The 12122-nt window shown below is 43.7% G+C and overlaps 1 protein-coding gene across 9 annotated transcripts in view; it reads left to right on the top strand.

The window, feature by feature from the left end:
* ankrd26 (ankyrin repeat domain containing 26) overlaps window positions 1–12122 on the top strand; it is a 167376-nt gene that overhangs the window by 149780 nt on the left and 5474 nt on the right. For 7 of the 9 annotated variants that reach the window (XM_072485228.1, XM_072485229.1, XM_072485233.1 and 4 more), the window contains one exon: window positions 5836–6088. In XM_072485228.1, the coding sequence (XP_072341329.1) occupies window positions 5836–6088 (253 nt within the window). Of the gene's footprint in view, window positions 1–5835; window positions 6089–7039; window positions 7098–8248; window positions 8417–12122 lie in introns of those variants that run through there. The other 2 variants (XR_011936562.1, XM_072485232.1) reach the window with 2 other exon arrangements.

The following is a 12122-nucleotide window of genomic DNA, read 5'->3' on the forward strand; positions in this document are numbered from 1 at the left end:
CAAAATTGCCCTTAGTGTTGGGTGGGGTTACTGGGTTATGGGGATAGGGTGGCGGTGTTGACCTTGGGTAGGGTGCTCTTTCCAAGAGCCGGTGCAGACTTGATGGGCCGAATGGCCTCCTTCTGCACTGTAAATTCTATGATTAAGCCTGCTGTATGCCTGTTTTAAAACCCCTTTGCAGCCCTGAGCAATTCTGCAGCCTTCTGCTTTAAAATCAGTTCACAGCCTAGGGGGAGTGAAGGGCTCTTTGTTTACAGAGCACTTCAAAGGCCAGAGTCAGTGAAAAGGCTCTGCTGACTCACAGGTGCTAGTTGAAAGGTCATTTTCCCCCGAGCTGTTGACTGCCCTCCGAGATTACAGAGCAACACTTTTTGTCTGAAAACCTTTTTACTGCCTGTGTACCAAAGAAGTGAGAATGAACTCACAGATAGCAGTTGCCAATGGCCTGGGGATCTGGGCTGACTGGGAAGCTGGGCTCATGAAGTGGGGGGGAAGGGAATGATGAGACTGAAGGTTGCCAGCCTGATGTGACCCTGAGAGAAAAGACAGGACCGTGATTATCAGGTTACAGGGGTTAGGGTTGAGGGGGCATTGGTGTGCCACTGCACATCTGAGATCATACAGTGGCTGCCCAGGCATGTTAAGTGGCAGGAGTGTTAAGTGGCTTGGCAGTAATTAGAAAATGGGACAATGAAGCCCGAGTATGAACAGTGCCTATTAGTGTAGCGTTTACCTGCCTCCGAGAGTAGTTGGGCCCTCTAATATTCCTGAAAGTCTTGCCCATCCAACTAATTGGCCATCACCATTTAGTCCTCAGCAATGTTATCGGCCCACATTCTCACCGTTTAGGTTGGATGTAGGGCGTCAGGAGGGATAGTGTGGAGCCTCGCAGCTGCAACCACCTGACTGTTCTGGAGGATCCAACAGCCCTCAAGTTTCACATGGGTGTTCATTTGCCCCAAGCACATGATGCACCCCACTTCTGTTGATATTAAGGGAGGGAACATAAGAACTAGGAGCAGGGGTAGGCCATCTGGCCCCTCGAGCCTGCTCTGCCATTCAATGAGATCATGGCTGATCTTTTGTGGACTCAGCTCCACTTTCCGGCCCGAACATCATAACCCTTAATCCCTTTATTCTTCAAAAAACGTATCTATCTTTATCTTAAAAACATTTAATGAAGGAGCCTCTACTGCTTCACTGGGCAAGAAACCGATGCGAGCCCATAGGCGACTCTGAAGGGGCGAGGGCAGTGACCATGGCTGGGCAATTGATGAAGTGTGATGGACAGTAGAGAATTGAGGTTGTGCGGGCCACCAGAGACGGTACGGGATAGTCGGCTTCACAGACCAGGAACAGGGAAGTTTAATTGGATAGATTCCCTAACTGGCTGTCCCATCCCTTCCAGATTACTGAATTGATTCAGGATGGAGCCAGTTGAGTTGTTTATTATTCTCATCATTGCACTGGAGGCAGACAGGTGCCACCGACTGATGCCCTACCCAGGAAGTAACCTGAGCCAGGAGAACAGGGAGCAAGAGGCTCATCTTGCCGATGGTGGGCTCAACAGCATTGGAGATAGAGACCCTTGGTTTATAGGACACAAATATCCTTCTTGGAGCTGTCGGGCAACATGTGCCACAGGAGATTCTGTCTCAACAAGGAGACAGTGCAGCACCTCTTCCACTTCCGAGCACACCTCTAGCCACGAGGAGGAGAGGGAGACATCCACTCTCTGTGGCCGTGTAGGTCAGGGCAGCCTTAATCTTTTTTGCCAGGGTTCAACCGGTGACCTACGTGGTATGTCGCAATCATCAGCCCACAAATGCATCCAAGAGGTCATAGATTGTGTTTTTAACCCCGTCCACTGAGTGCATCAAATCTGACGTCGACCAGGCCCATCAAGATGAAGGGCGGTGGGACTTTCTTCCATCGCTGGACTGTGCAGGTCCAGAGGGGCCATTGATGGGACAAATGTGGCCCTGAGAGCACCGTCACATCAAAGAGTGCCCTTTATCAATTGCAAGGGGTTCCACTTCCTGAATGTGAAACTTGTCTGGGACCACAGCATGACCATTATGCACGTCTATGCATGCTTCCTTGGGAATGTGCATGACAGCTTCATACTGGGGCACTCGCACGTCCCCAGAGTCTTCAAGGTTGGATGGCTCGTGAGGGACAAGGGATACCTATTGAGGCCTTGACTGATGACGCCAGTGTGGAGGCCTCAGACCGTTACATAGTCCCTGTATAGCGAGCATACACTGTCACCCGTTGAATTATAGAGCAGTGCATTAGGGTCCTGAAGATGCACTTCCGCTGCCTCGGCTAGTCCCGGGTGCTCTTCAATATAGTCCCTAAGCATCTCCCACATTGTTGTGGTATGCTGTGTTCTCCACAACTTGGGTCAGCAGTGGAACGACATGCCGGAGGACGAGAGGAGGAACATGCAGCTTCCTTTGATGAGGATGGCGACCAGGATGGAGTGGAGGGAAAGCCCAAGGTGGACCCGGAAGAGGGAGGTCAGGCAGCGGGCAGGCTGCGCCAGGGCAGAAGGACCAGGGATGCTCTCATCGCCTCCAGGTTCATCCATTAGGAGGCTTGATGTCTGGCACCTCCACAACAGCCCCCTCCCCCCTCCCCTTCCCAGAGGGTTTATTGACACTGGAACGGGGTGATAGACCTGGGTTGTCCATGTGCTGGAGTCGCTTGTCAAGGGAGGAGAATGATGATGACTCTCAGTGAATAAAGTTGTGAAGCTTCTCAGATTCTCCTTATGTTTGACTCCTGTCTGCTTGCTAACTGTGCACTGACTCCCGGGCTCATGTCTGAGTGAGTCGGGAGCTCATGCCTTTCAGCTCCAAAGGAGGAGAAGGGGCAATGTGAAGGGTTCACTGAGTGGTGGCGCTGTCATTCCAGGATGTCTGTTGGTGGGCCTCATTGGGTGTCACTGCTGACATTGCTTGGAAGGCTTGTAGAAGGAGCTGAGTTTAGATGGGCGATGACATTTCACTGTGGGAGAGGGGTCAAAGGCAGGCGGTAAGGCTTTGAAGAGGAAAATTGTTTAATTTGGTAAGTAGTGACAGATTAAGCCCTAACTACCGGTGCCTAGCTTCACCCGTGCCCACTCTGTGCACCTAGAACTCCTTAATCTTATCACAGAGGTGGCGCCCGCCTGTTGCCTTCCATGCCCTTCCATGCCCTTAACAAGATGTCATAGAAAACACGAGTTTAGGACATGTTATGGGTTCTTGATATTATTGAACTCTGGTTTCAAGTGGAGGTACATGTATTATCAGCGCTGTCTCTTAACTGGGATTCCTCAATTTATTGCTACATAAACAATTTGTTATTTTTGTGCAAACAGGTGAGAAATGGGCATTGTAATTTTGATCCTTTATTTTTGTTTCTCATTTGCATAAGAGAAATCAAGATTCTGTAACGCCTATCTTTTGACTGGCTGATTATTTCATAGTAAATGTCTTGTGGTTTGATAATAGTCAGTGAACAATACTGATCTATAATACAGTATTGCATATTTACCAGTTAACAACCCAAAAATACTGCAGTCTATTTTAGTAACACTGTGCTTTTTGACAAAGGTTTTTGTCCTAAGCATATAGTGAATTGAATTAAGCTACGTGTGGGCTAAAACAGTTTGAAATCCAGCCAAACAGTGACAAAATATCATGAGTATGACTGGTGGAATGTGTGCCATGTAACAATGACCCCCCATCTCACAACCTCAGGACTGTAAAGCAAAATGCATTCCTTATGAAACAGAAATATGCTGTAAATCAGGCAGCATCTGTGGAATAAGAAATAATGTTCCCTACACATCTGGTTCCATACTGAGTACAAAAGTAGTCCTATAATGCCACTCCTTTCTAAAAACATATCTATGCAAGCTTGTTCCTCAGGACTGCTATCCTCGGGAAGAAAATTCTGTCTTGTCCAGGAATCTATTATGAAGTATCAGGCCTCATCTGCCAGACTAACAACTTTTTAAAAATTTAAACATTTTCAAAAATGTCAAATTTTAAATATTCTTCAGCGCCTCTCTTCCACTCTCAATCCCATATTTCTTTCCCTCTCTTTTTTTTTGTCCCTGCTTTGATATTAAATTCACTCACTCCAATTTATCCTTCTCAATCCTTCCTGTTTATTCCTCAAATTGTTTAATCTCCGTGGTTAAGATGATACATTTGTCATCGAAAAGTCCCGGATGCCCTGCTTTTTAGACTTAGTTAAAGTTTAAAACATTTGAATTGGACATCGAACAGGGCGCACCTGTTGAATTGGACATCGAACACCCACCCCTGCAAAAAAGGTTTGAGTTGCTGTGGCAACATGCACTCTCTCAGACTTTCGTATTCCTAGAGCAATGGATAGTTATGGTGGAGGCTCCAATTTCTTTTCCACGACATGGATGTGTGAATACATGGATGACCAGGAATTTCTCCCGCTCTTGCCACCAGCCATTGATGCACGTTAGCAGCATTTACAAGTTGATACTCGGCCCTTTGGGCTACGTTATGAACACGCCTTCCTTGTCCGTTAGATCCTGAAGGGACTTGAAACCAGAATTTCTGGCTCAGAAAGAAGTCTTACAACACCAAGTTAAAGTTCAACAGGTTTGTTTCGAATCATTAGCTTTCGGAGCACAGCTCCTTCCTCGGGTGAATGGCTCAGAGGCAGGGACTCAACACACTATCTCCTTTGAGATGCACTTGTTGTACCTTCTAAACCACAGTATGTCTTTAATCCATTTACAATGGACAAATGACCACAAGTTGCTTAGTACAAGAATACTTTATTTCACACCTATTAATCAATCACACATACATACAAGTTGAACTCTAAGCTAACACACTAGAAGGAGTGTGTTTAGACCTTAACTTAACTTCCATGTGACTGGAAAGTACAGAGCCGATATGGCTTTATCTGGAATCCTGTTATCTGGCACTGCTGGATGTAGTGACGGTCACCTGTGTCCTCTGCTCTGGTACCTCTGTGGATGGTCGTCTTCTTGACTGGTGAAGGGATCACTGTTGTCGTCAGTCAAGTGTTGCAGTCGATAGAGCGAGTGGTGGGCTGCGCAGCACCTTTAATCCCTTGAAAGTTTTGCGTGCTTTTGGGCGGTCCCAGGTAGATGTCCAATCGATTGATCAGGGCTTGATCACCCTGATTGATCCCAACCAACTGAGGGTTGCCACCTTGATGACGGGTCAGGTCCCGGTCGGTCATGGCCGTTAGTGTCCGAGGCACGTAGGCCTTCCCAAATAAGGAAAACCGATGCCACCAAGTCTGCCACTTATTGTCAGTTTCTACTTGGAGTCCATTGTCCCGGGATGGCCTTTTAACGGCCTTTTCCCTGTTGTTAGTTTCTGCAAAGTCTGGGCTGCGGCTTTTGTGTATTTGCAAGCTGCAGCCTGTCTGTTTCTGTCTTTGACCAATTTTCCCATTGATCTTTGCGGGCGGCCATTTTAGTCTCCAGCAAAACCTGGTCCAGTCTTCTTTCTAGTGTCACTGACAATTCCGCCTCAACCTAAATGATTAGAGTGCACTTCTAATGATCCCTTCCAGCACCGTGCCGATTGAAACTAAACTGTGGGCCTATAGTTCTCCAGTCTTGATGTATCGTTTCTTTAAAAATAATGGAGCTATATACTTCCCATTCAAGGGAATAAGCTCTGATTTTAACAAGGTGTTATAAAGGAAAGGGACTGGTAAAGGTCCCTTCTCAAGAATGTGCAGGGATCTATAACGTTATCTAGTTTATTTGGAATTGTCATCAGCATTTTAATCACTTCTTCCCCTATTTTCCTTTTATAGATCAAATGAGAGGTTAGCAGAAACCAACACTAAGCTGCTTAATGAACGCCAGCGTAGTAAATCCTTGATTGCTAGCAGCATTATGAATGGAAGCTTGACCACGACTCCTGCTTTGGATATGGCTCAGCTGCAAAGCACAATGGGTCATGTCGGTAACCTGGGAACTTTCAACAGAAATCTAGGAAGTAGTTTCTTAAATCCAGTGGAAGATGGATTATCCTCGACCAACAAAGTAGAGGCATATCTGGCTAAGGTCAGTTACCACAATATACTTTGTGCTCTCAAATTGTTTCCTTCCTGAATGTTGTCCAGATGAAGACAGATATTTCTTATTAATGGAACAAAAATTACAATTGTAAGTTTCTGAGAGACAAAGTCTTTGTATTATCTGGCCAATGTTTTTCTATGATCTTCACAACTCTTTATTTTGGAAGTTCAATATTAAGATTTCTGCAAGTTTTAGTGAAAACAATTGCAACAAACCACACAGTTGCATGACATAAAAATATTTTTCACAGCAATATATCGTCAAAAAGGATCTGCTAATATAAATGCTATGCAAGCAATACTGAATTTTTCCGAAAATTCTTCTGTGATATATACACATTTCAACTCATAACTTAAGCTAGATTCTTGTCAGCAGACTGTTGTGTGTAAATGTGCATCCGTTTTTAAAAAAAAGGTTTATCTATCTGTACGTATAAGATGCAGTTAGTGTGATTTTCATAATTTATATCCCTGAAGTAATTTGTACTTTAACATTCGGACATCAATTAAGAGGTTAGATTTAATTTCTTTATATTTATAAGTCTTGTCTTTTTGTCTTGCGGAAAGTTCTTTTCAGGAGAAAAATGTTTTACAGAAACAGAAGGGCCCCTTTCTCACCAAATAAATATGAAATATTATAAATGTTCTTTCCTGAAAAAGTTCTGCAGTGCTAAATAAAATAGGTTTATCAAATTAAACTCAGCATCTAAAAAGCAGAAACACCTGTCCATCTCGCAGAAGGAAATTGTTTTCCAAAGTTTTATAAATTTATACTATTTGAATTCCAGCTTAATGTTCAATTTGATTCTACATGAATATTACTGAATTGCTTTAGAACCCTTCTTTCACCTAGCACGAGTTTTAAAAATACAAAACAGTGAATTTAACCCTGAATTGAGGTCTGTACACTCACAGGTCTCGTTTCTCGCTCCTCCAGCTCCTCACTCAAAACTCTGTTTCTCACCTATCTTCTATGCACCCAGATGCATAACAAGGTCTGTAGTCATGTGTTTATTTGTTGACTAATAATCATTGTGGCTGTGTTCTAAATTAGGGATACCTTTGTTTTATCTGTCCAAACTGCTGCATTTGGTTTGTGAAGTACGTTTATGTCTTACATCAATTGTATAAAAGCACCCAATATTTTGTTAATTTTTTTAATTAAGTTTCTCAAATCCAAATTTAGAGCTTTGTTTTCCAGTATTCTGGGTCATTTGTATCATTGTTGAGTAACCTAGACTGGTATGAATAGTAATGATTCTTTCTGACATTGCATGGAGTTGCAAGAGACATTTGCATGTACCATGGACTACGTTTGGCTGTCAACACTATAATCAAGTGTTTTCCACTGTGTATTACCTTTAAAACCACACTTTACATCTGTAGCACTTAAGTAGCAATACCAACATTATAATTTGTGACTTAAGATATGTTGAAGATATGAGAGTATGCAAAGTATACAAATGATTTAGAATTGCATCCCCTTCACTATTCGCCTTAATCTTGCAAAGTTTCATTTTTGCAGGTAACAGAAAGAACAGAATTTTTATTATTGACGTTAGTCCTTTGTTTAAAATTTAAATCAACCATTTCAAAATTAAAGTCCTTTAATGCAACTTTTGTCATTAGGTAAAAGGAAAATGCCAAAATCAGAAAGATGGCAATACTTTCCTTGGAGCAAACAGATTTAAATGTTTAATAAATTTGATTTCCCTTTGCTTTTTGCTGATTTTAAGGATTATCCTGCTCCCGGTCTCAGTTGAGCATTGAACAGAATCTTCTAAATTATCAGTAATTACTCCAGTTCTGTAAGCTATCAGAAGTGACCAACATGCTTTTACAAAAAAAATGGGTATTATTGTTGTATCCTATCTGGGGCTGACTTTCATCTTCAGGCTTAAGCCTTTTCTAAGCATTTAGAACTGGCGGAAATCACTTCTGCACGGTTAAGCGCAAATACCACACAATTATCAAGTGTGACCAAATCTGAATAGTTATTTACTGAGAAAATGTGGTGGTCTCGGGAAGACACTGGTGAAGAAAAAAGAAAATGCCGTGTTTGTAAAATGTGATGCTTTAGTTTTCTTCAAGGCTGAGGGGCAGGGCATTAAGAAGAACACTTGCCTTGTAATATTGTGTATTTCAGGCTATCCCAAAGCACTTCACAGCTTTTTAAGAGGATACAGATAAATACATGAGCGATAAAGAAATCAAAGGATAAGTTGAGATGAAATATTGTGGGAGAGAGCTCGTGTAGAATACCTTTTGGGCCGAACGGCCTGATCAACTTTCTGAATGAGACATGAGCTGATCAGAGGTGAGAGGACTACTACTGAAATAAGGTTGACAGTAGCAGAATGAATAGGTTTAGGCCTGAAAATGAAAGTCAGCCCCAGGTGGGATGCATCTATTCTTGTAAAGTATGCTGGTCATTTATGATCGATTACAGAACTCTAATCGAGATGAGGATAATCCTTAAAATTAGGGGCTGGTTTAGCACAGTGGGCCTAAACAGTTGGCTTGTAATGCAGAACAAGGCCAGCAGCGTGGGTTCACTTCCCGTACCGGCCTCCCCAAACAGGTGCCAGAATGTGGCGACTAGGGGCTTTTCAGAGTAACTTCATTGAAGCCTACTTGTGACAATAAGCAATGATTATTATTATTACAAAATTAGCAGAAAGCAAAGAAGAGAAATACAATTTATCAAAAATGTAAACCACTTTACTCCAGGAAAAGTATTGCTATCTTACTGTATTTTGGGGGGGAAGGATACAGCTACCTGTAAAGAATTCAGGGGAAAGAAGCTGATAATAGTATTTCCATAATTTGGACGTGCCCAGTTCTGATTTCTGGCCAGAAAACCAAAGCATGCGATGTGTTGCAGTCAAAAGTGTTAACAAAGAAGAAACTTAGTGGTCGGAGTCTATAGCCAAATGATAGAGTAACCCAGGATCTGACATACTGATGGCAGCTGATATTCCGGTAGTGTTGGGTAAGGTGCGTGAAAGAAGTGTCAACCAGATTAAACTACAGAACTAATGCATAGGTGAACATCCAGGCATATTGGCAAGTAGAGCGGTGTGTTGGGTCATAAAGAACCACTTCTGTCCTTGCATGTTCCCACAATCTGCTACATATTAGTTACAGATGATATCACAGCAGCAAGCACATCCAGCAAGCTTCTCGGTTAGCCCGCCGTTATTGGCAAGTAAATGTGCCAGGGCCTACAGAAATGGTTGCTCACATCTCATCTGGCAGTGTCAAGTCAGGTATCATTTGGTTCTCACTGACCCTGGCAATGCAACTACAACAACATATCAGTATACTGCCTTTAACTTAATGAAACATCCCACGTCTCCTTGTAGGAGCATTATAAAACAGAAGTATGACACCAAGCCACATAATGTGATATTAGGTGAAATGGCCAAATGTTTAGTCGAGGAGATAGGTTTGAAGGAGTACCTTACAGGTGGAAAGCAGCAGAGTTTTAGATGACATCAAGTTTATGTAGGGAAGAATGTGGGAGACCAGCCAGGAATGCATTCGAATAGTCAAGTCTAGAGGGAACAAAAGCCTGAATGAGGGTTTCAGCAACAGATGGGCTGAATCGGGGTGAGGCGATCTTAAATGATGGCACAAATGAGGTTGGAAGCTTGATTCTGCAACAAATGTGAGGCAAGGTCCAAGTGCCAGCAGGAAGTAAAGAAAAATAAAATTGGCCCAAATGCTAAAAACACTTGTATGAACCATAGTAAGACTTTGAAAATGTCCTTCAATCTGAAATATCTACCTCCACGGCACCCAACCCTTCTCACCTGGAATAATAGATATTTTGTGCCCACCAAAGAGAGCAGCGGCTTTCCATGCCTATGTCAGGATATGTCCATAAAGCTTTCTGCTACTCATATGGAAACCTCCGTGCAGTTTGTTTCCCCATCAAATCACAACAAAAGAACAAAGAAAAGTACAGCACAGGAACAGGCCCTTCGGCCTTCCAAGCCCTTGCCAACCATGCTGCACGACTAAACTACAATCTTCTACACTTCCTGGGTCCGTATCCCTCTATTCTCATCCTATTCATGTATTTGTCAAGATGCCCCTTAAATGTCACTATCATCCCTGCTTGCACCACCTCCTCCGGTAGCGAGTTCCAGGCACCCACTACCCTCTGTGTAAAAAAAACTTGCCTCGTACATCTACTCTAAACCTTGCCCCTCGCACCTTAAACCTATGCCCCCGAGTAATTGACCCCTCTACCCTGGGGAAAAGCCTCTGACTATCCACTCTGTCTATGCCCCTCATAATTTTGTAGACCTCAATCAGGTCGCCCCTCAACCTCCGTCGTTCCAGTGACAACAAACCGAGTTTATTCAACCGCTCCTCATAGCTAATGCCCTCCATACCAGGCAACATTCTGGTAAATCTCTTCTGCACCCTCTCTAAAGCCTCCACATCCTTCTGGTAGTGTGGCGACCAGAATTGAACACTATACTCCAAGTGTGGCCTAACTAAGGTTCTATACAGCTGCAACATGACTTGCCAATTCTTATACTCAATGCCCCGGCCAATGAAGGCAAGCATGCCGTATGCCTTCTTGACTACCTTCTCCACCTGCGTTGCCCCTTTCAATGACCTGTGGACCTGTACTCCTAGATCTCTCTGACTTTCAATACTCTTGAGGGTTCTACCATTCACTGTATATTCCCTACCTGCATTAGACCTTCCAAAATGCATTACCTCACATTTGTCCGGATTAAGCTCCATCTGCCACCTCTCCGCCCAAGTCTCCAAACAATCTAAATCCTGCTGTATCCACTGAGTCCTCATCGCTATCCGCAATTCCACCAACCTTTGTGCCTTACTAATCAGACCAGTTACATTTTCCTCCAAATCATTTATCTATACTACAAACAGCAATGGTCCCAGCACTTATCCCTGCGGAACACCACTAATCACAGCCCTCCAATTAGAAAAGCATCCTTCCATTGCTACTCTGTCTTCTATGACCTAGCCAGTTCTGTATCCACCTTGCCAGCTCACCCCTGATCCCGTGTGACTTCACCTTTTGTACTAGTCTACCATGAGGGACCTTGTCAAAGGCCTTACTGAAGTCCATATAGACAACATCCACTGCCCTACCTGCATCAATCATCTTTGTGACCTCCTCGAAAAACTCTATAAAGTTAGTGAGACATGACCTCCCCTTCACAAAACCATGCTTCCTCTCACTAAAACGTCCATTTGCTTCCAAATGGGAGTCGATCCTGTCTCGAAGAATTCTCTCCAGTAATTTCCCTACCACTGACGTAAGGCTCACCGGCCTGTAGTTCCCTGGATTATCCTTGCTACCCTTCTTAAACAGAGGAACAACATTGGCTATTCTCCGGTCCTCCGGGGCATCACCTGAAGACAGTGAGGATCCAAAGATTTCTGTCAAGGCCTCAGCAATTTCCTCTCTAGCCTCCTTCAGTATTCTGGGGTAGATCCCATCAGGCCCTGGGGACTTATCTACCTTAATATTTTTCAAGACGCCCAACACCTCGTCTTTTTGGTTCTCAATGTGACGCAGGCTATCTACACACCCTTCTCCAGACTCAACGTCTACCAATTCCTTCTCTTTGGTGAATACTGATGCAAAGTATTCATTTAGTACCTCGCCCATTTCCTCTAGCTCCACACATGACTTTTCGTGACCCCTTCTAGCCTTCCTGACTCCTTGCTTAAGTTCCTTCCTACTTTCCTTATATTCCACACAGGCTTCGTCAGTTCCCAGCCTTTTAGCCCTGACAAATGCCTCCTTTTTCTTTTTGACGAGGCCTTCAATATCTCTCGTTATCCAAGGTTCCCGAAAATTGCCATATTTATCCTTCTTCCTCACAGGAACATGCCGGTCCTGAATTCCTTTCAACTGACACTTGAAAGATGTTGATTTACCCTCAAACATCCGCCCCCAATCTAGGTTCTTAAGTTCCCGCCTAATATTGTTATAATTAGCCTTCCCCCAATTTAGCACATTCACC

This window comes from Scyliorhinus torazame, chromosome 19 (assembly GCF_047496885.1).
Source record: "Scyliorhinus torazame isolate Kashiwa2021f chromosome 19, sScyTor2.1, whole genome shotgun sequence".
Classification (NCBI taxonomy): domain Eukaryota; kingdom Metazoa; phylum Chordata; class Chondrichthyes; order Carcharhiniformes; family Scyliorhinidae; genus Scyliorhinus; species Scyliorhinus torazame.